The sequence below is a fragment of the Lepus europaeus genome, unplaced genomic scaffold (assembly GCF_033115175.1).
Source record: "Lepus europaeus isolate LE1 unplaced genomic scaffold, mLepTim1.pri SCAFFOLD_85, whole genome shotgun sequence".
In the NCBI taxonomy this organism is placed as follows: Eukaryota; Metazoa; Chordata; class Mammalia; order Lagomorpha; family Leporidae; genus Lepus; species Lepus europaeus.
The window spans coordinates 795,193-818,569 of NW_026909613.1; the positions used below are offsets into that span (position 1 = coordinate 795,193).

Below are 23,377 nucleotides of genomic sequence, written 5' to 3' on the forward strand. Positions count from 1 at the left end.
CCTGAAAAGCCCAGGTGTCCCGCGTGGGTGGTTGGGCCGTGAGCACTTGAGCTGGAACCCGCCCCTTCCCAGGTGTGCATTGTTAGCAGGAAGCGGGAGCCAGGAGCTCCCGGGCCTCGAACCCCGGCACCCCAGCACGAGAGATTTTGCGGGTGCCCCAGCGGTGTCCTAAGGGCTGCCGAGTCCCACGCCCGCGCTTGGGCCCCTGCCACCCACGTGGGAGACCCGGATGGAGTCCAGACTGCTGGCTTTGGCCTGGCCCAGCGCTGGCTGCTGTGGCCATTTGGGAAGAAACCAGCAGATGAAGGATGGCTCGATCTCCCTCGATCTCTCTCAATCTCTCTCTCTCTGTCTGTAACTGTGCCTCTCAAATAAATAAATCTTAAAAAAATAAAAGCAGGGGAGACCTCAGCAGTGCCTGTCATGCAGGGAACATGAGCCGGCTGCACAGGGCACCCCGCCCCCACAGCACCCCGCCACCCTCCCGCACCCCGCCCCACCATGACCCCCTCTACAGCTCGGCTGAGTCGCCTCGCCAACGAGCGAGTCTTGCAACCCGGGGCATTTTCTGGGGAGACGCCCAGTCTGAGGGCTGCTGGTCCCGACAGGGAGGGACAGGCGTCCGGGACAGCCGGGTGACCGGGCCCTGGCGGGGTCACCCGGGGGACAAAGCCGCGAGACCTGCAGGGTCGAAGAGGGCGCTCAGCTTAGCACCGCCTCTAGGGGACAGGGAGGGCCGGGTCCGGATGGGGAGGGACGCTGGAAGTGTCGCAAGAGTAGGAGCTGGGCCCCAGGGGCGCCTCCTGGCAGGGCATCCCGCTGCCCAGCGGAGGCCTGGCGACCAGGATGCCGGACCCGTCCCGTGAGCTGGCCCCGCTGCCCGGCCCAGGCGCGACGCCAACAGATGCTGCGGGGCTGGAGGCGGGGGACCCTGAGCCGGTAGCAGCCCGCGCGGTCCGCACCAGCCTCCGCAGCCGCTGCTGTCGCCCCCCTCCTTGCCGCTCGCCACTGGCGGGGCCTTACGGATGCACTGTCGCACCGGCGTGCCGAACGGATTCCCCAGGAGGAACTGCATCTTGCACGGAAAGCCCGGCGGCGGACGGGGCGTCCAGTCTGCCCGCCCGGGGCTCCGCCATCGCCAGCACCCGAGGTCGCGACCTGACTGACGCTCGCCCCCGCCCTACCCTCAGGAATGCGGAGCCGCCCGGCCCTTGGCCACGCCCCCTTGCCGCGTCTCTATTGCGCAACGCCTACACAGCCCTCATCCGATTGGCCTTCGCCTCTACCTCAACGAAGCTCCCACCCACCCCGCGGCGTCCCATTGGCCGGAGAGCGAGCTAGGTCGCTGGAGTCCCCGGCAGGCGTAGCGGCTCCTCCCCTGGCCCGCCTCCGAAAGAGAGGCTTTGCGTGTTCATTCGCCCATATGTCGGTCAAGCTAGAGAATCCTTAGTAGTATTGGATAAAGGACGAGTCCATCACTCAAACCGGGACGAGGAGAGGCGGTGCATCCACAAATATCCCCGCCCACAGAAAGCGCTGATTCGGGGATAAACGTTTGTTGCCTTAAGCCTGGTTGGTGTGGTGGGATTTCCCCGCCCCGAGAACTGATCACGTGATGCGTCCATGTTCACCCGGGATATCTACCTCTTCACTACCCCTTAGCGACCCAACGGTGGCGCTCGGTTCCCTAGCAACCGGGGGACACTGTTGCTGAGCGGACCCAGTCCAGAAGCCGGGTCCTGGGACGAGATGAGACTAGACCCGGGCTGGACTGCGCGGAGAGAGGTCGGTCCACTAGTGTGCTCCCCAGATCACCTGAAAAGCCCAGGTGTCCCGCGTGGGTGGTTGGGCCGTGAGCACTTGAGCCGGAACCCGCCCCTTCCCAGGTGTGCATTGTTAGCAGGAAGCGGGAGCCAGGAGCTCCCGGGCCTCGAACCCCGGCACCCCAGCACGAGAGATTTTGCGGGTGCCCCAGCGGTGTCCTAAGGGCTGCCGAGTCCCACGCCCGCGCTTGGGCCCCTGCCACCCACGTGGGAGACCCGGATGGAGTCCAGACTGCTGGCTTTGGCCTGGCCCAGCGCTGGCTGCTGTGGCCATTTGGGAAGAAACCAGCAGATGAAGGATGGCTCGATCTCCCTCAATCTCTCTCAATCTCTCTCTCTCTCTGTCTGTAACTGTGCCTCTCAAATAAATAAATCTTAAAAAAATAAAAGCAGGGGAGACCTCAGCAGTGCCTGTCATGCAGGGAACATGAGCCGGCTGCACAGGGCACCCCGCCCCCACAGCACCCCGCCACCCTCCCGCACCCCGCCCCACCATGACCCCCTCTACAGCTCGGCTGAGTCGCCTCGCCAACGAGCGAGTCTTGCAACCCGGGGCATTTTCTGGGGAGACGCCCAGTCTGAGGGCTGCTGGTCCCGACAGGGAGGGACAGGCGTCTGGGACAGCCGGGTGACCGGGCCCTGGCGGGGTCACCCGGGGAACAAAGCCGCGAGACCTGCAGGGTCGAAGAGGGCGCTCAGCTTAGCACCGCCTCTAGGGGACAGGGAGGGCCGGGTCCGGATGGGGAGGGACCCTGGAAGTGTCGCAAGAGTAGGAGCTGGGCCCCAGGGGCGCCTCCTGGCAGGGCATCCCGCTGCCCAGCGGAGGCCTGGCGACCAGGATGCCGGACCCGTCCCGTGAGCTGGCCCCGCTGCCCGGCCCAGGCGCGACGCCAACAGATGCTGCGGGGCTGGAGGCGGGGGACCCTGAGCCGGTAGCGGCCCGCGCGGTCCGCACCAGCCTCCGCAGCCGCTGCTGTCGCCCCCCTCCTTGCCGCTCGCCACTGGCGGGGCCTTACGGATGCACTGTCGCACCGGCGTGCCGAACGGATTCCCCAGGAGGAACTGCATCTTGCACGGAAAGCCCGGCGGCGGCAGCGGCGGCGGCGGCGGCGGCGGACGGGGCGTCCAGTCTGCCCGCCCGGGGCTCCGCCATCGCCAGCACCCGAGGTCGCGACCTGACTGACGCTCGCCCCCGCCCTACCCTCAGGAATGCCGAGCCGCCCGGCCCTTGGCCACGCCCCCTTGCCGCGTCTCTATTGCGCAACGCCTACACAGCCCTCATCCGATTGGCCTTCGCCTCTACCTCAACGAAGCTCCCACCCACCCCGCGGCGTCCCATTGGCCGGAGAGCGAGCTAGGTCGCTGGAGTCCCCGGCAGGCGTAGCGGCTCCTCCCCTGGCCCGCCTCCGAAAGAGAGGCTTTGCGTGTTCATTCGCCCATATGTCGGTCAAGCTAGAGAATCCTTAGTAGTATTGGATAAAGGACGAGTCCATCACTCAAACCGGGACGAGGAGAGGCGGTGCATCCACAAATATCCCCGCCCACAGAAAGCGCTGATTCGGGGGTAAACGTTGGTTGCCTTAAGCCTGGTTGGTGTGGTGGGATTTCCCCGCCCCGAGAACTGATCACGTGATGCGTCCATGTTCACCCGGGATGTCTACCTCTTCACTTCCCCTTAGCGACCCAGCGGCGGCGCTCGGTTCCCTAGCAACCGGGGGACGCTGTTGCTGCGTGGACCCAGTCCGGAAGCCAGGGCCTGGGACGAGATGAGACGAGACCCGGGCTGGACTGCGCAGTCCACTAGTGTGCTCCCCAGATCACCTGAAAAGCCCAGGTGTCCCGCGTGGGTGGTTGGGCCGTGAGCACTTGAGCTGGAACCCGCCCCTTCCCAGGTGTGCATTGTTAGCAGGAAGCGGGAGCCAGGAGCTCCCGGGCCTCGAACCCCGGCACCCCAGCACGAGAGATTTTGCGGGTGCCCCAGCGGTGTCCTAAGGGCTGCCGAGTCCCACGCCCGCGCTTGGGCCCCTGCCACCCACGTGGGAGACCCGGATGGAGTCCAGACTGCTGGCTTTGGCCTGGCCCAGCGCTGGCTGCTGTGGCCATTTGGGAAGAAACCAGCAGATGAAGGATGGCTCGATCTCCCTCGATCTCTCTCAATCTCTCTCTCTCTGTCTGTAACTGTGCCTCTCAAATAAATAAATCTTAAAAAAATAAAAGCAGGGGAGACCTCAGCAGTGCCTGTCATGCAGGGAACATGAGCCGGCTGCACAGGGCACCCCGCCCCCACAGCACCCCGCCACCCTCCCGCACCCCGCCCCACCATGACCCCCTCTACAGCTCGGCTGAGTCGCCTCGCCAACGAGCGAGTCTTGCAACCCGGGGCATTTTCTGGGGAGACGCCCAGTCTGAGGGCTGCTGGTCCCGACAGGGAGGGACAGGCGTCCGGGACAGCCGGGTGACCGGGCCCTGGCGGGGTCACCCGGGGGACAAAGCCGCGAGACCTGCAGGGTCGAAGAGGGCGCTCAGCTTAGCACCGCCTCTAGGGGACAGGGAGGGCCGGGTCCGGATGGGGAGGGACGCTGGAAGTGTCGCAAGAGTAGGAGCTGGGCCCCAGGGGCGCCTCCTGGCAGGGCATCCCGCTGCCCAGCGGAGGCCTGGCGACCAGGATGCCGGACCCGTCCCGTGAGCTGGCCCCGCTGCCCGGCCCAGGCGCGACGCCAACAGATGCTGCGGGGCTGGAGGCGGGGGACCCTGAGCCGGTAGCAGCCCGCGCGGTCCGCACCAGCCTCCGCAGCCGCTGCTGTCGCCCCCCTCCTTGCCGCTCGCCACTGGCGGGGCCTTACGGATGCACTGTCGCACCGGCGTGCCGAACGGATTCCCCAGGAGGAACTGCATCTTGCACGGAAAGCCCGGCGGCGGACGGGGCGTCCAGTCTGCCCGCCCGGGGCTCCGCCATCGCCAGCACCCGAGGTCGCGACCTGACGCTCGCCCCCGCCCTACCCTCAGGAATGCGGAGCCGCCCGGCCCTTGGCCACGCCCCCTTGCCGCGTCTCTATTGCGCAACGCCTACACAGCCCTCATCCGATTGGCCTTCGCCTCTACCTCAACGAAGCTCCCACCCACCCCGCGGCGTCCCATTGGCCGGAGAGCGAGCTAGGTCGCTGGAGTCCCCGGCAGGCGTAGCGGCTCCTCCCCTGGCCCGCCTCCGAAAGAGAGGCTTTGCGTGTTCATTCGCCCATATGTCGGTCAAGCTAGAGAATCCTTAGTAGTATTGGATAAAGGACGAGTCCATCACTCAAACCGGGACGAGGAGAGGCGGTGCATCCACAAATATCCCCGCCCACAGAAAGCGCTGATTCGGGGGTAAACGTTGGTTGCCTTAAGCCTGGTTGGTGTGGTGGGATTTCCCCGCCCCGAGAACTGATCACGTGATGCGTCCATGTTCACCCGGGATATCTACCTCTTCACTACCCCTTAGCGACCCAACGGTGGCGCTCGGTTCCCTAGCAACCGGGGGACACTGTTGCTGAGCGGACCCAGTCCAGAAGCCGGGTCCTGGGACGAGATGAGACTAGACCCGGGCTGGACTGCGCGGAGAGAGGTCGGTCCACTAGTGTGCTCCCCAGATCACCTGAAAAGCCCAGGTGTCCCGCGTGGGTGGTTGGGCCGTGAGCACTTGAGCTGGAACCCGCCCCTTCCCAGGTGTGCATTGTTAGCAGGAAGCGGGAGCCAGGAGCTCCCGGGCCTCGAACCCCGGCACCCCAGCACGAGAGATTTTGCGGGTGCCCCAGCGGTGTCCTAAGGGCTGCCGAGTCCCACGCCCGCGCTTGGGCCCCTGCCACCCACGTGGGAGACCCGGATGGAGTCCAGACTGCTGGCTTTGGCCTGGCCCAGCGCTGGCTGCTGTGGCCATTTGGGAAGAAACCAGCAGATGAAGGATGGCTCGATCTCCCTCAATCTCTCTCAATCTCTCTCTCTCTCTGTCTGTAACTGTGCCTCTCAAATAAATAAATCTTAAAAAAATAAAAGCAGGGGAGACCTCAGCAGTGCCTGTCATGCAGGGAACATGAGCCGGCTGCACAGGGCACCCCGCCCCCACAGCACCCCGCCACCCTCCCGCACCCCGCCCCACCATGACCCCCTCTACAGCTCGGCTGAGTCGCCTCGCCAACGAGCGAGTCTTGCAACCCGGGGCATTTTCTGGGGAGACGCCCAGTCTGAGGGCTGCTGGTCCCGACAGGGAGGGACAGGCGTCTGGGACAGCCGGGTGACCGGGCCCTGGCGGGGTCACCCGGGGAACAAAGCCGCGAGACCTGCAGGGTCGAAGAGGGCGCTCAGCTTAGCACCGCCTCTAGGGGACAGGGAGGGCCGGGTCCGGATGGGGAGGGACCCTGGAAGTGTCGCAAGAGTAGGAGCTGGGCCCCAGGGGCGCCTCCTGGCAGGGCATCCCGCTGCCCAGCGGAGGCCTGGCGACCAGGATGCCGGACCCGTCCCGTGAGCTGGCCCCGCTGCCCGGCCCAGGCGCGACGCCAACAGATGCTGCGGGGCTGGAGGCGGGGGACCCTGAGCCGGTAGCGGCCCGCGCGGTCCGCACCAGCCTCCGCAGCCGCTGCTGTCGCCCCCCTCCTTGCCGCTCGCCACTGGCGGGGCCTTACGGATGCACTGTCGCAGCGGCGTGCCGAACGGATTCCCCAGGAGGAACTGCATCTTGCACGGAAAGCCCGGCGGCGGCAGCGGCGGCGGCGGCGGCGGCGGACGGGGCGTCCAGTCTGCCCGCCCGGGGCTCCGCCATCGCCAGCACCCGAGGTCGCGACCTGACTGACGCTCGCCCCCGCCCTACCCTCAGGAATGCCGAGCCGCCCGGCCCTTGGCCACGCCCCCTTGCCGCGTCTCTATTGCGCAACGCCTACACAGCCCTCATCCGATTGGCCTTCGCCTCTACCTCAACGAAGCTCCCACCCACCCCGCGGCGTCCCATTGGCCGGAGAGCGAGCTAGGTCGCTGGAGTCCCCGGCAGGCGTAGCGGCTCCTCCCCTGGCCCGCCTCCGAAAGAGAGGCTTTGCGTGTTCATTCGCCCATATGTCGGTCAAGCTAGAGAATCCTTAGTAGTATTGGATAAAGGACGAGTCCATCACTCAAACCGGGACGAGGAGAGGCGGTGCATCCACAAATATCCCCGCCCACAGAAAGCGCTGATTCGGGGGTAAACGTTGGTTGCCTTAAGCCTGGTTGGTGTGGTGGGATTTCCCCGCCCCGAGAACTGATCACGTGATGCGTCCATGTTCACCCGGGATGTCTACCTCTTCACTTCCCCTTAGCGACCCAGCGGCGGCGCTCGGTTCCCTAGCAACCGGGGGACGCTGTTGCTGCGTGGACCCAGTCCGGAAGCCAGGGCCTGGGACGAGATGAGACGAGACCCGGGCTGGACTGCGCAGTCCACTAGTGTGCTCCCCAGATCACCTGAAAAGCCCAGGTGTCCCGCGTGGGTGGTTGGGCCGTGAGCACTTGAGCTGGAACCCGCCCCTTCCCAGGTGTGCATTGTTAGCAGGAAGCGGGAGCCAGGAGCTCCCGGGCCTCGAACCCCGGCACCCCAGCACGAGAGATTTTGCGGGTGCCCCAGCGGTGTCCTAAGGGCTGCCGAGTCCCACGCCCGCGCTTGGGCCCCTGCCACCCACGTGGGAGACCCGGATGGAGTCCAGACTGCTGGCTTTGGCCTGGCCCAGCGCTGGCTGCTGTGGCCATTTGGGAAGAAACCAGCAGATGAAGGATGGCTCGATCTCCCTCGATCTCTCTCAATCTCTCTCTCTCTGTCTGTAACTGTGCCTCTCAAATAAATAAATCTTAAAAAAATAAAAGCAGGGGAGACCTCAGCAGTGCCTGTCATGCAGGGAACATGAGCCGGCTGCACAGGGCACCCCGCCCCCACAGCACCCCGCCACCCTCCCGCACCCCGCCCCACCATGACCCCCTCTACAGCTCGGCTGAGTCGCCTCGCCAACGAGCGAGTCTTGCAACCCGGGGCATTTTCTGGGGAGACGCCCAGTCTGAGGGCTGCTGGTCCCGACAGGGAGGGACAGGCGTCCGGGACAGCCGGGTGACCGGGCCCTGGCGGGGTCACCCGGGGGACAAAGCCGCGAGACCTGCAGGGTCGAAGAGGGCGCTCAGCTTAGCACCGCCTCTAGGGGACAGGGAGGGCCGGGTCCGGATGGGGAGGGACGCTGGAAGTGTCGCAAGAGTAGGAGCTGGGCCCCAGGGGCGCCTCCTGGCAGGGCATCCCGCTGCCCAGCGGAGGCCTGGCGACCAGGATGCCGGACCCGTCCCGTGAGCTGGCCCCGCTGCCCGGCCCAGGCGCGACGCCAACAGATGCTGCGGGGCTGGAGGCGGGGGACCCTGAGCCGGTAGCAGCCCGCGCGGTCCGCACCAGCCTCCGCAGCCGCTGCTGTCGCCCCCCTCCTTGCCGCTCGCCACTGGCGGGGCCTTACGGATGCACTGTCGCACCGGCGTGCCGAACGGATTCCCCAGGAGGAACTGCATCTTGCACGGAAAGCCCGGCGGCGGACGGGGCGTCCAGTCTGCCCGCCCGGGGCTCCGCCATCGCCAGCACCCGAGGTCGCGACCTGACGCTCGCCCCCGCCCTACCCTCAGGAATGCGGAGCCGCCCGGCCCTTGGCCACGCCCCCTTGCCGCGTCTCTATTGCGCAACGCCTACACAGCCCTCATCCGATTGGCCTTCGCCTCTACCTCAACGAAGCTCCCACCCACCCCGCGGCGTCCCATTGGCCGGAGAGCGAGCTAGGTCGCTGGAGTCCCCGGCAGGCGTAGCGGCTCCTCCCCTGGCCCGCCTCCGAAAGAGAGGCTTTGCGTGTTCATTCGCCCATATGTCGGTCAAGCTAGAGAATCCTTAGTAGTATTGGATAAAGGACGAGTCCATCACTCAAACCGGGACGAGGAGAGGCGGTGCATCCACAAATATCCCCGCCCACAGAAAGCGCTGATTCGGGGGTAAACGTTGGTTGCCTTAAGCCTGGTTGGTGTGGTGGGATTTCCCCGCCCCGAGAACTGATCACGTGATGCGTCCATGTTCACCCGGGATATCTACCTCTTCACTACCCCTTAGCGACCCAACGGTGGCGCTCGGTTCCCTAGCAACCGGGGGACACTGTTGCTGAGCGGACCCAGTCCAGAAGCCGGGTCCTGGGACGAGATGAGACTAGACCCGGGCTGGACTGCGCGGAGAGAGGTCGGTCCACTAGTGTGCTCCCCAGATCACCTGAAAAGCCCAGGTGTCCCGCGTGGGTGGTTGGGCCGTGAGCACTTGAGCTGGAACCCGCCCCTTCCCAGGTGTGCATTGTTAGCAGGAAGCGGGAGCCAGGAGCTCCCGGGCCTCGAACCCCGGCACCCCAGCACGAGAGATTTTGCGGGTGCCCCAGCGGTGTCCTAAGGGCTGCCGAGTCCCACGCCCGCGCTTGGGCCCCTGCCACCCACGTGGGAGACCCGGATGGAGTCCAGACTGCTGGCTTTGGCCTGGCCCAGCGCTGGCTGCTGTGGCCATTTGGGAAGAAACCAGCAGATGAAGGATGGCTCGATCTCCCTCAATCTCTCTCAATCTCTCTCTCTCTCTGTCTGTAACTGTGCCTCTCAAATAAATAAATCTTAAAAAAATAAAAGCAGGGGAGACCTCAGCAGTGCCTGTCATGCAGGGAACATGAGCCGGCTGCACAGGGCACCCCGCCCCCACAGCACCCCGCCACCCTCCCGCACCCCGCCCCACCATGACCCCCTCTACAGCTCGGCTGAGTCGCCTCGCCAACGAGCGAGTCTTGCAACCCGGGGCATTTTCTGGGGAGACGCCCAGTCTGAGGGCTGCTGGTCCCGACAGGGAGGGACAGGCGTCTGGGACAGCCGGGTGACCGGGCCCTGGCGGGGTCACCCGGGGAACAAAGCCGCGAGACCTGCAGGGTCGAAGAGGGCGCTCAGCTTAGCACCGCCTCTAGGGGACAGGGAGGGCCGGGTCCGGATGGGGAGGGACCCTGGAAGTGTCGCAAGAGTAGGAGCTGGGCCCCAGGGGCGCCTCCTGGCAGGGCATCCCGCTGCCCAGCGGAGGCCTGGCGACCAGGATGCCGGACCCGTCCCGTGAGCTGGCCCCGCTGCCCGGCCCAGGCGCGACGCCAACAGATGCTGCGGGGCTGGAGGCGGGGGACCCTGAGCCGGTAGCGGCCCGCGCGGTCCGCACCAGCCTCCGCAGCCGCTGCTGTCGCCCCCCTCCTTGCCGCTCGCCACTGGCGGGGCCTTACGGATGCACTGTCGCACCGGCGTGCCGAACGGATTCCCCAGGAGGAACTGCATCTTGCACGGAAAGCCCGGCGGCGGCAGCGGCGGCGGCGGCGGCGGCGGACGGGGCGTCCAGTCTGCCCGCCCGGGGCTCCGCCATCGCCAGCACCCGAGGTCGCGACCTGACTGACGCTCGCCCCCGCCCTACCCTCAGGAATGCCGAGCCGCCCGGCCCTTGGCCACGCCCCCTTGCCGCGTCTCTATTGCGCAACGCCTACACAGCCCTCATCCGATTGGCCTTCGCCTCTACCTCAACGAAGCTCCCACCCACCCCGCGGCGTCCCATTGGCCGGAGAGCGAGCTAGGTCGCTGGAGTCCCCGGCAGGCGTAGCGGCTCCTCCCCTGGCCCGCCTCCGAAAGAGAGGCTTTGCGTGTTCATTCGCCCATATGTCGGTCAAGCTAGAGAATCCTTAGTAGTATTGGATAAAGGACGAGTCCATCACTCAAACCGGGACGAGGAGAGGCGGTGCATCCACAAATATCCCCGCCCACAGAAAGCGCTGATTCGGGGGTAAACGTTGGTTGCCTTAAGCCTGGTTGGTGTGGTGGGATTTCCCCGCCCCGAGAACTGATCACGTGATGCGTCCATGTTCACCCGGGATGTCTACCTCTTCACTTCCCCTTAGCGACCCAGCGGCGGCGCTCGGTTCCCTAGCAACCGGGGGACGCTGTTGCTGCGTGGACCCAGTCCGGAAGCCAGGGCCTGGGACGAGATGAGACGAGACCCGGGCTGGACTGCGCAGTCCACTAGTGTGCTCCCCAGATCACCTGAAAAGCCCAGGTGTCCCGCGTGGGTGGTTGGGCCGTGAGCACTTGAGCTGGAACCCGCCCCTTCCCAGGTGTGCATTGTTAGCAGGAAGCGGGAGCCAGGAGCTCCCGGGCCTCGAACCCCGGCACCCCAGCACGAGAGATTTTGCGGGTGCCCCAGCGGTGTCCTAAGGGCTGCCGAGTCCCACGCCCGCGCTTGGGCCCCTGCCACCCACGTGGGAGACCCGGATGGAGTCCAGACTGCTGGCTTTGGCCTGGCCCAGCGCTGGCTGCTGTGGCCATTTGGGAAGAAACCAGCAGATGAAGGATGGCTCGATCTCCCTCGATCTCTCTCAATCTCTCTCTCTCTGTCTGTAACTGTGCCTCTCAAATAAATAAATCTTAAAAAAATAAAAGCAGGGGAGACCTCAGCAGTGCCTGTCATGCAGGGAACATGAGCCGGCTGCACAGGGCACCCCGCCCCCACAGCACCCCGCCACCCTCCCGCACCCCGCCCCACCATGACCCCCTCTACAGCTCGGCTGAGTCGCCTCGCCAACGAGCGAGTCTTGCAACCCGGGGCATTTTCTGGGGAGACGCCCAGTCTGAGGGCTGCTGGTCCCGACAGGGAGGGACAGGCGTCCGGGACAGCCGGGTGACCGGGCCCTGGCGGGGTCACCCGGGGGACAAAGCCGCGAGACCTGCAGGGTCGAAGAGGGCGCTCAGCTTAGCACCGCCTCTAGGGGACAGGGAGGGCCGGGTCCGGATGGGGAGGGACGCTGGAAGTGTCGCAAGAGTAGGAGCTGGGCCCCAGGGGCGCCTCCTGGCAGGGCATCCCGCTGCCCAGCGGAGGCCTGGCGACCAGGATGCCGGACCCGTCCCGTGAGCTGGCCCCGCTGCCCGGCCCAGGCGCGACGCCAACAGATGCTGCGGGGCTGGAGGCGGGGGACCCTGAGCCGGTAGCAGCCCGCGCGGTCCGCACCAGCCTCCGCAGCCGCTGCTGTCGCCCCCCTCCTTGCCGCTCGCCACTGGCGGGGCCTTACGGATGCACTGTCGCACCGGCGTGCCGAACGGATTCCCCAGGAGGAACTGCATCTTGCACGGAAAGCCCGGCGGCGGCGGCGGCGGCGGCGGCGGACGGGGCGTCCAGTCTGCCCGCCCGGGGCTCCGCCATCGCCAGCACCCGAGGTCGCGACCTGACTGACGCTCGCCCCCGCCCTACCCTCAGGAATGCCGAGCCGCCCGGCCCTTGGCCACGCCCCCTTGCCGCGTCTCTATTGCGCAACGCCTACACAGCCCTCATCCGATTGGCCTTCGCCTCTACCTCAACGAAGCTCCCACCCACCCCGCGGCGTCCCATTGGCCGGAGAGCGAGCTAGGTCGCTGGAGTCCCCGGCAGGCGTAGCGGCTCCTCCCCTGGCCCGCCTCCGAAAGAGAGGCTTTGCGTGTTCATTCGCCCATATGTCGGTCAAGCTAGAGAATCCTTAGTAGTATTGGATAAAGGACGAGTCCATCACTCAAACCGGGACGAGGAGAGGCGGTGCATCCACAAATATCCCCGCCCACAGAAAGCGCTGATTCGGGGGTAAACGTTGGTTGCCTTAAGCCTGGTTGGTGTGGTGGGATTTCCCCGCCCCGAGAACTGATCACGTGATGCGTCCATGTTCACCCGGGATGTCTACCTCTTCACTTCCCCTTAGCGACCCAGCGGCGGCGCTCGGTTCCCTAGCAACCGGGGGACGCTGTTGCTGCGTGGACCCAGTCCGGAAGCCGGGGCCTGGGACGAGATGAGACGAGACCCGGGCTGGACTGCGCAGTCCACTAGTGTGCTCCCCAGATCACCTGAAAAGCCCAGGTGTCCCGCGTGGGCGGTGGGGCCATGAGCACTTGAGCCGGAACCCGCCCCTTCCCAGGTGTGCATTGTTAGCAGGAAGCGGGAGCCAGGAGCTCCCGGGCCTCGATCCCCGGCACCCCAGCACGAGAGATTTTGCGGGTGCCCCAGCGGTGTCCTAAGGGCTACCGAGTCCCACGCCCGCGCTTGGGCCCCTGCCACCCACGTGGGAGACCCGGATGGAATCCAGACTGCTGGCTTTGGCCTGGCCCAGCGCTGGCTGCTGTGGCCATTTCGGAAGAAACCAGCAGATGAAGGATGGCTCGATCTCCCTCGATCTCTCTCAATCTCTCTCTCTCTGTCTGTAACTGTGCCTCTCAAATAAATAAATCTTAAAAAAATAAAAGCAGGGGAGACCTCAGCAGTGCCTGTCATGCAGGGAACATGAGCCGGCTGCACAGGGCACCCCACCCCCACAGCACCCCGCCCCACCATGACCCCCTCTACAGCTCGGCTGAGTCGCCTCGCCAACGAGCGAGTCTTGCAACCCGGGGCATTTTCTGGGGAGACGCCCAGTCTGAGGGCTGCTGGTCCCGACAGGGAGGGACAGGCGTCCGGGACAGCCGGGTGACCGGGCCCTGGCGGGGTCACCCGGGGGACAAAGCCGCGAGACCTGCAGGGTCGAAGAGGGCGCTCAGCTTAGCACCGCCTCTAGGGGACAGGGAGGGCCGGGTCCGGATGGGGAGGGACGCTGGAAGTGTCGCAAGAGTAGGAGCTGGGCCCCAGGGGCGCCTCCTGGCAGGGCATCCCGCTGCCCAGCGGAGGCCTGGCGACCAGGATGCCGGACCCGTCCCGTGAGCTGGCCCCGCTGCCCGGCCCAGGCGCGACGCCAACAGATGCTGCGGGGCTGGAGGCGGGGGACCCTGAGCCGGTAGCAGCCCGCGCGGTCCGCACCAGCCTCCGCAGCCGCTGCTGTCGCCCCCCTCCTTGCCGCTCGCCACTGGCGGGGCCTTACGGATGCACTGTCGCACCAGCGTGCCGAACGGATTCCCCAGGAGGAACTGCATCTTGCACGGAAAGCCCGGCGGCGGCGGCGGCGGCGGCGGCGGACGGGGCGTCCAGTCTGCCCGCCCGGGGCTCCGCCATCGCCAGCACCCGAGGTCGCGACCTGACTGACGCTCGCCCCCGCCCTACCCTCAGGAATGCCGAGCCGCCCGGCCCTTGGCCACGCCCCCTTGCCGCGTCTCTATTGCGCAACGCCTACACAGCCCTCATCCGATTGGCCTTCGCCTCTACCTCAACGAAGCTCCCACCCACCCCGCGGCGTCCCATTGGCCGGAGAGCGAGCTAGGTCGCTGGAGTCCCCAGCAGGCGTAGCGGCTCCTCCCCTGGCCCGCCTCCGAAAGAGAGGCTTTGCGTGTTCATTCGCCCATATGTCGGTCAAGCTAGAGAATCCTTAGTAGTATTGGATAAAGGACGAGTCCATCACTCAAACCGGGACGAGGAGAGGCGGTGCATCCACAAATATCCCCGCCCACAGAAAGCGCTGATTCGGGGGTAAACGTTGGTTGCCTTAAGCCTGGTTGGTGTGGTGGGATTTCCCCGCCCCGAGAACTGATCACGTGATGCGTCCATGTTCACCCGGGATATCTACCTCTTCACTACCCCTTAGCGACCCAACGGTGGCGCTCGGTTCCCTAGCAACCGGGGGACACTGTTGCTGAGCGGACCCAGTCCAGAAGCCGGGTCCTGGGACGAGATGAGACTAGACCCGGGCTGGACTGCGCGGAGAGAGGTCGGTCCACTAGTGTGCTCCCCAGATCACCTGAAAAGCCCAGGTGTCCCGCGTGGGTGGTTGGGCCGTGAGCACTTGAGCTGGAACCCGCCCCTTCCCAGGTGTGCATTGTTAGCAGGAAGCGGGAGCCAGGAGCTCCCGGGCCTCGAACCCCGGCACCCCAGCACGAGAGATTTTGCGGGTGCCCCAGCGGTGTCCTAAGGGCTGCCGAGTCCCACGCCCGCGCTTGGGCCCCTGCCACCCACGTGGGAGACCCGGATGGAGTCCAGACTGCTGGCTTTGGCCTGGCCCAGCGCTGGCTGCTGTGGCCATTTGGGAAGAAACCAGCAGATGAAGGATGGATCGATCTCCCTCGATCTCTCTCAATCTCTCTCTCTCTCTGTCTGTAACTGTGCCTCTCAAATAAATAAATCTTAAAAAAATAAAAGCAGGGGAGACCTCAGCAGTGCCTGTCATGCAGGGAACATGAGCCGGCTGCACAGGGCACCCCGCCCCCACAGCACCCCGCCACCCTCCCGCACCCCGCCCCACCATGACCCCCTCTACAGCTCGGCTGAGTCGCCTCGCCAACGAGCGAGTCTTGCAACCCGGGGCATTTTCTGGGGAGACGCCCAGTCTGAGGGCTGCTGGTCCCGACAGGGAGGGACAGGCGTCTGGGACAGCCGGGTGACCGGGCCCTGGCGGGGTCACCCGGGGAACAAAGCCGCGAGACCTGCAGGGTCGAAGAGGGCGCTCAGCTTAGCACCGCCTCTAGGGGACAGGGAGGGCCGGGTCCGGATGGGGAGGGACCCTGGAAGTGTCGCAAGAGTAGGAGCTGGGCCCCAGGGGCGCCTCCTGGCAGGGCATCCCGCTGCCCAGCGGAGGCCTGGCGACCAGGATGCCGGACCCGTCCCGTGAGCTGGCCCCGCTGCCCGGCCCAGGCGCGACGCCAACAGATGCTGCGGGGCTGGAGGCGGGGGACCCTGAGCCGGTAGCGGCCCGCGCGGTCCGCACCAGCCTCCGCAGCCGCTGCTGTCGCCCCCCTCCTTGCCGCTCGCCACTGGCGGGGCCTTACGGATGCACTGTCGCAGCGGCGTGCCGAACGGATTCCCCAGGAGGAACTGCATCTTGCACGGAAAGCCCGGCGGCGGCAGCGGCGGCGGCGGCGGCGGCGGACGGGGCGTCCAGTCTGCCCGCCCGGGGCTCCGCCATCGCCAGCACCCGAGGTCGCGACCTGACTGACGCTCGCCCCCGCCCTACCCTCAGGAATGCCGAGCCGCCCGGCCCTTGGCCACGCCCCCTTGCCGCGTCTCTATTGCGCAACGCCTACACAGCCCTCATCCGATTGGCCTTCGCCTCTACCTCAACGAAGCTCCCACCCACCCCGCGGCGTCCCATTGGCCGGAGAGCGAGCTAGGTCGCTGGAGTCCCCGGCAGGCGTAGCGGCTCCTCCCCTGGCCCGCCTCCGAAAGAGAGGCTTTGCGTGTTCATTCACCCATATGTCGGTCAAGCTAGAGAATCCTTAGTAGTATTGGATAAAGGACGAGTCCATCACTCAAACCGGGACGAGGAGAGGCGGTGCATCCACAAATATCCCCGCCCACAGAAAGCGCTGATTCGGGGGTAAACGTTGGTTGCCTTAAGCCTGGTTGGTGTGGTGGGATTTCCCCGCCCCGAGAACTGATCACGTGATGCGTCCATGTTCACCCGGGATGTCTACCTCTTCACTTCCCCTTAGCGACCCAGCGGCGGCGCTCGGTTCCCTAGCAACCGGGGGACGCTGTTGCTGCGTGGACCCAGTCCGGAAGCCAGGGCCTGGGACGAGATGAGACGAGACCCGGGCTGGACTGCGCAGTCCACTAGTGTGCTCCCCAGATCACCTGAAAAGCCCAGGTGTCCCGCGTGGGCGGTGGGGCCATGAGCACTTGAGCCGGAACCCGCCCCTTCCCAGGTGTGCATTGTTAGCAGGAAGCGGGAGCCAGGAGCTCCCGGGCCTCGATCCCCGGCACCCCAGCACGAGAGATTTTGCGGGTGCCCCAGCGGTGTCCTAAGGGCTACCGAGTCCCACGCCCGCGCTTGGGCCCCTGCCACCCACGTGGGAGACCCGGATGGAATCCAGACTGCTGGCTTTGGCCTGGCCCAGCGCTGGCTGCTGTGGCCATTTGGGAAGAAACCAGCAGATGAAGGATGGCTCGATCTCCCTCGATCTCTCTCAATCTCTCTCTCTCTGTCTGTAACTGTGCCTCTCAACTAAATAAATCTTAAAAAAATAAAAGCAGGGGAGACCTCAGCAGTGCCTGTCATGCAGGGAACATGAGCCGGCTGCACAGGGCACCCCGCCCCCACAGCACCCCGCCACCCTCCCGCACCCCGCCCCACCATGACCCCCTCTACAGCTCGGCTGAGTCGCCTCGCCAACGAGCGAGTCTTGCAACCCGGGGCATTTTCTGGGGAGACGCCCAGTCTGAGGGCTACTGGTCCCGACAGGGAGGGACAGGCGTCTGGGACAGCCGGGTGACCGGGCCCTGGCGGGGTCACCCGGGGGACAAAGCCGCGAGACCTGCAGGGTCGAAGAGGGCGCTCAGCTTAGCACCGCCTCTAGGGGACAGGGAGGGCCGGGTCCGGATGGGGAGGGACGCTGGAAGTGTCGCAAGAGTAGGAGCTGGGCCCCAGGGGTGCCTCCTGGCAGGGCATCCCGCTGCCCAGCGGAGGCCTGGCGACCAGGATGCCGGACCCGTCCCGTGAGCTGGCCCCGCTGCCCGGCCCAGGCGCGACGCCAACAGATGCTGCGGGGCTGGAGGCGGGGGACCCTGAGCCGGTAACGGCCCGCGCGGTCCGCACCAGCCTCCCCAGCCGCTGCTGTTGCCCCCCTCCTTGCAGCTCGCCACTGGCGGGGCCTTACGGATGCACTGTCGCAGCGGCGTGCCGAACGGATTCCCCAGGAGGAACTGCATCTTGCACGGAAAGCCCGGCGGCGGCAGCGGCGGCAGCGGCGGCGGCGGCGGCGGCGGACGGGGCGTCCAGTCTGCCCGCCCGGGGCTCCGCCATCGCCAGCACCCGAGGTCGCGACCTGACTGACGCTCGCCCCCGCCCTACCCTCAGGAATGCCGAGCCGCCCGGCCCTTGGCCACGCCCCCTTGCCGCATCTCTATTGCGCAACGCCTACACAGCCCTCATCCGATTGGCCTTCGCCTCTACCTCAACGAAGCTCCCACCCACCCCGCGGCGTCCCATTGGCCGGAGAGCGAGCTAGGTCGCTGGAGTCCCCGGCAGGCGTAGCGGCTCCTCCCCTGGCCCGCCTCCGAAAGAGAGGCTTTGCGTGTTCATTCGCCCATATGTCGGTCAAGCTAGAGAATCCTTAGTAGTATTGGATAAAGGACGAGTCCATCACTCAAACCGGGACGAGGAGAGGCGGTGCATCCACAAATATCCCCGCCCACAGAAAGCGCTGATTCGGGGGTAAACGTTGGTTGCCTTAAGCCTGGTTGGTGTGGTGGGATTTCCCCGCCCCGAGAACTGATCACGTGATGCGTCCATGTTCACCCGGGATGTCTACCTCTTCACTTCCCCTTAGCGACCCAGCGGCGGCGCTCGGTTCCCTAGCAACCGGGGGACGCTGTTGCTGCGTGGACCCAGTCCGGAAGCCAGGGCCTGGGACGAGATGAGACGAGACCCGGGCTGGACTGCGCAGTCCACTAGTGTGCTCCCCAGATCACCTGAAAAGCCCAGGTGTCCCGCGTGGGCGGTGGGGCCATGAGCACTTGAGCCGGAACCCGCCCCTTCCCAGGTGTGCATTGTTAGCAGGAAGCGGGAGCCAGGAGCTCCCGGGCCTCGATCCCCGGCACCCCAGCACGAGAGATTTTGCGGGTGCCCCAGCGGTGTCCTAAGGGCTACCGAGTCCCACGCCCGCGCTTGGGCCCCTGCCACCCACGTGGGAGACCCGGATGGAATCCAGACTGCTGGCTTTGGCCTGGCCCAGCGCTGGCTGCTGTGGCCATTTGGGAAGAAACCAGCAGATGAAGGATGGCTCGATCTCCCTCGATCTCTCTCAATCTCTCTCTCTCTGTCTGTAACTGTGCCTCTCAACTAAATAAATCTTAAAAAAATAAAAGCAGGGGAGACCTCAGCAGTGCCTGTCATGCAGGGAACATGAGCCGGCTGCACAGGGCACCCCGCCCCCACAGCACCCCGCCACCCTCCCGCACCCCGCCCCACCATGACCCCCTCTACAGCTCGGCTGAGTCGCCTCGCCAACGAGCGAGTCTTGCAACCCGGGGCATTTTCTGGGGAGACGCCCAGTCTGAGGGCTACTGGTCCCGACAGGGAGGGACAGGCGTCTGGGACAGCCGGGTGACCGGGCCCTGGCGGGGTCACCCGGGGGACAAAGCCGCGAGACCTGCAGGGTCGAAGAGGGCGCTCAGCTTAGCACCGCCTCTAGGGGACAGGGAGGGCCGGGTCCGGATGGGGAGGGACGCTGGAAGTGTCGCAAGAGTAGGAGCTGGGCCCCAGGGGTGCCTCCTGGCAGGGCATCCCGCTGCCCAGCGGAGGCCTGGCGACCAGGATGCCGGACCCGTCCCGTGAGCTGGCCCCGCTGCCCGGCCCAGGCGCGACGCCAACAGATGCTGCGGGGCTGGAGGCGGGGGACCCTGAGCCGGTAACGGCCCGCGCGGTCCGCACCAGCCTCCCCAGCCGCTGCTGTTGCCCCCCTCCTTGCAGCTCGCCACTGGCGGGGCCTTACGGATGCACTGTCGCAGCGGCGTGCCGAACGGATTCCCCAGGAGGAACTGCATCTTGCACGGAAAGCCCGGCGGCGGCAGCGGCGGCAGCGGCGGCGGCGGCGGCGGCGGACGGGGCGTCCAGTCTGCCCGCCCGGGGCTCCGCCATCGCCAGCACCCGAGGTCGCGACCTGACTGACGCTCGCCCCCGCCCTACCCTCAGGAATGCCGAGCCGCCCGGCCCTTGGCCACGCCCCCTTGCCGCATCTCTATTGCGCAACGCCTACACAGCCCTCATCCGATTGGCCTTCGCCTCTACCTCAACGAAGCTCCCACCCACCCCGCGGCGTCCCATTGGCCGGAGAGCGAGCTAGGTCGCTGGAGTCCCCGGCAGGCGTAGCGGCTCCTCCCCTGGCCCGCCTCCGAAAGAGAGGCTTTGCGTGTTCATTCGCCCATATGTCGGTCAAGCTAGAGAATCCTTAGTAGTATTGGATAAAGGACGAGTCCATCACTCAAACCGGGACGAGGAGAGGCGGTGCATCCACAAATATCCCCGCCCACAGAAAGCGCTGATTCGGGGGTAAACGTTGGTTGCCTTAAGCCTGGTTGGTGTGGTGGGATTTCCCCGCCCCGAGAACTGATCACGTGATGCGTCCATGTTCACCCGGGATGTCTACCTCTTCACTTCCCCTTAGCGACCCAGCGGTGGCGCTCGGTTCCCTAGCAACCGGGGGACGCTGTTGCTGCGTGGACCCAGTCCGGAAGCCGGGGCCTGGGACGAGATGAGACGAGACCCGGGCTGGACTGCGCAGTCCACTAGTGTGCTCCCCAGATCACCTGAAAAGCCCAGGTGTCCCGCGTGGGCGGTGGGGCCATGAGCACTTGAGCCGGAACCCGCCCCTTCCCAGGTGTGCATTGTTAGCAGGAAGCGGGAGCCAGGAGCTCCCGGGCCTCGATCCCCGGCACCCCAGCACGAGAGATTTTGCGGGTGCCCCAGCGGTGTCCTAAGGGCTACCGAGTCCCACGCCCGCGCTTGGGCCCCTGCCACCCACGTGGGAGACCCGGATGGAGTCCAGACTGCTGGCTTTGGCCTGGCCCAGCGCTGGCTGCTGTGGCCATTTGGGAAGAAACCAGCAGATGAAGGATGGCTCGATCTCCCTCGATCTCTCTCAATCTCTCTCTCTCTGTCTGTAACTGTGCCTCTCAACTAAATAAATCTTAAAAAAATAAAAGCAGGGGAGACCTCAGCAGTGCCTGTCATGCAGGGAACATGAGCCGGCTGCACAGGGCACCCCGCCCCCACAGCACCCCGCCACCCTCCCGCACCCCGCCCCACCATGACCCCCTCTACAGCTCGGCTGAGTCGCCTCGCCAACGAGCGAGTCTTGCAACCCGGGGCATTTTCTGGGGAGACGCCCAGTCTGAGGGCTGCTGGTCCCGACAGGGAGGGACAGGCGTCTGGGACAGCCGGGTGACCGGGCCCTGGCGGGGTCACCCGGGGAACAAAGCCGCGAGACCTGCAGGGTCGAAGAGGGCGCTCAGCTTAGCACCGCCTCTAGGGGACAGGGAGGGCCGGGTCCGGATGGGGAGGGACCCTGGAAGTGTCGCAAGAGTAGGAGCTGGGCCCCAGGGGCGCCTCCTGGCAGGGCATCCCGCTGCCCAGCGGAGGCCTGGCGACCAGGATGCCGGACCCGTCCCGTGAGCTGGCCCCGCTGCCCGGCCCAGGCGCGACGCCAACAGATGCTGCGGGGCTGGAGGCGGGGGACCCTGAGCCGGTAGCGGCCCGCGCGGTCCGCACCAGCCTCCGCAGCCGCTGCTGTCGGCCCCCTCCTTGCCGCTCGCCACTGGCGGGGCCTTACGGATGCACTGTCGCAGCGGCGTGCCGAACGGATTCCCCAGGAGGAACTGCATCTTGCACGGAAAGCCCGGCGGCGGCAGCGGCGGCGGCGGCGGCGGCGGACGGGGCGTCCAGTCTGCCCGCCCGGGGCTCCGCCATCGCCAGCACCCGAGGTCGCGACCTGACTGACGCTCGCCCCCGCCCTACCCTCAGGAATGCCGAGCCGCCCGGCCCTTGGCCACGCCCCCTTGCCGCGTCTCTATTGCGCAACGCCTACACAGCCCTCATCCGATTGGCCTTCGCCTCTACCTCAACGAAGCTCCCACCCACCCCGCGGCGTCCCATTGGCCGGAGAGCGAGCTAGGTCGCTGGAGTCCCCGGCAGGCGTAGCGGCTCCTCCCCTGGCCCGCCTCCGAAAGAGAGGCTTTGCGTGTTCATTCGCCCATATGTCGGTCAAGCTAGAGAATCCTTAGTAGTATTGGATAAAGGACGAGTCCATCACTCAAACCGGGACGAGGAGAGGCGGTGCATCCACAAATATCCCCGCCCACAGAAAGCGCTGATTCGGGGGTAAACGTTGGTTGCCTTAAGCCTGGTTGGTGTGGTGGGATTTCCCCGCCCCGAGAACTGATCACGTGATGCGTCCATGTTCACCCGGGATGTCTACCTCTTCACTTCCCCTTAGCGACCCAGCGGCGGCGCTCGGTTCCCTAGCAACCGGGGGACGCTGTTGCTGCGTGGACCCAGTCCGGAAGCCAGGGCCTGGGACGAGATGAGACGAGACCCGGGCTGGACTGCGCAGTCCACTAGTGTGCTCCCCAGATCACCTGAAAAGCCCAGGTGTCCCGCGTGGGCGGTGGGGCCATGAGCACTTGAGCCGGAACCCGCCCCTTCCCAGGTGTGCATTGTTAGCAGGAAGCGGGAGCCAGGAGCTCCCGGGCCTCGATCCCCGGCACCCCAGCACGAGAGATTTTGCGGGTGCCCCAGCGGTGTCCTAAGGGCTACCGAGTCCCACGCCCGCGCTTGGGCCCCTGCCACCCACGTGGGAGACCCGGATGGAATCCAGACTGCTGGCTTTGGCCTGGCCCAGCGCTGGCTGCTGTGGCCATTTCGGAAGAAACCAGCAGATGAAGGATGGCTCGATCTCCCTCGATCTCTCTCAATCTCTCTCTCTCTGTCTGTAACTGTGCCTCTCAACTAAATAAATCTTAAAAAAATAAAAGCAGGGGAGACCTCAGCAGTGCCTGTCATGCAGGGAACATGAGCCGGCTGCACAGGGCACCCCGCCCCCACAGCACCCCGCCACCCTCCCGCACCCCGCCCCACCATGACCCCCTCTACAGCTCGGCTGAGTCGCCTCGCCAACGAGCGAGTCTTGCAACCCGGGGCATTTTCTGGGGAGACGCCCAGTCTGAGGGCTGCTGGTCCCGACAGGGAGGGACAGGCGTCCGGGACAGCCGGGTGACCGGGCCCTGGCGGGGTCACCCGGGGGACAAAGCCGCGAGACCTGCAGGGTCGAAGAGGGCGCTCAGCTTAGCACCGCCTCTAGGGGACAGGGAGGGCCGGGTCCGGATGGGGAGGGACGCTGGAAGTGTCGCAAGAGTAGGAGCTGGGCCCCAGGGGCGCCTCCTGGCAGGGCATCCCGCTGCCCAGCGGAGGCCTGGCGACCAGGATGCCGGACCCGTCCCGTGAGCTGGCCCCGCTGCCCGGCCCAGGCGCGACGCCAACAGATGCTGCGGGGCTGGAGGCGGGGGACCCTGAGCCGGTAGCAGCCCGCGCGGTCCGCACCAGCCTCCGCAGCCGCTGCTGTCGCCCCCCTCCTTGCCGCTCGCCACTGGCGGGGCCTTACGGATGCACTGTCGCAGCGGCGTGCCGAACGGATTCCCCAGGAGGAACTGCATCTTGCACGGAAAGCCCGGCGGCGGACGGGGCGTCCAGTCTGCCCGCCCAGGGCTCCGCCATCGCCAGCACCCGAGGTCGCGACCTGACGCTCGCCCCCGCCCTACCCTCAGGAATGCCGAGCCGCCCGGCCCTTGGCCACGCCCCCTTGCCGCGTCTCTATTGCGCAACGCCTACACAGCCCTCATCCGATTGGCCTTCGCCTCTACCTCAACGAAGCTCCCACCCACCCCGCGGCGTCCCATTGGCCGGAGAGCGAGCTAGGTCGCTGGAGTCCCCGGCAGGCGTAGCGGCTCCTCCCCTGGCCCGCCTCCGAAAGAGAGGCTTTGCGTGTTCATTCGCCCATATGTCGGTCAAGCTAGAGAATCCTTAGTAGTATTGGATAAAGGACGAGTCCATCACTCAAACCGGGACGAGGAG

General features: G+C 66.4%; 1 protein-coding gene across 1 annotated transcript in view; it reads right to left on the reverse strand.

The window, feature by feature from the left end:
* Positions 1-22,996, reverse strand: part of LOC133755716 (zinc finger protein 624-like) — a 38,262-nt gene extending 15,266 nt beyond the window's left edge. Inside the window, exon 1 of the mRNA XM_062185760.1 lies at positions 22,908-22,996. Within this exon, the coding sequence (XP_062041744.1) occupies positions 22,908-22,959 (52 nt within the window). The 5' untranslated portion in view covers positions 22,960-22,996. The remainder of the gene's footprint in view (positions 1-22,907) is intronic.
* Positions 22,997-23,377: the final 381 nt, after the last annotated feature.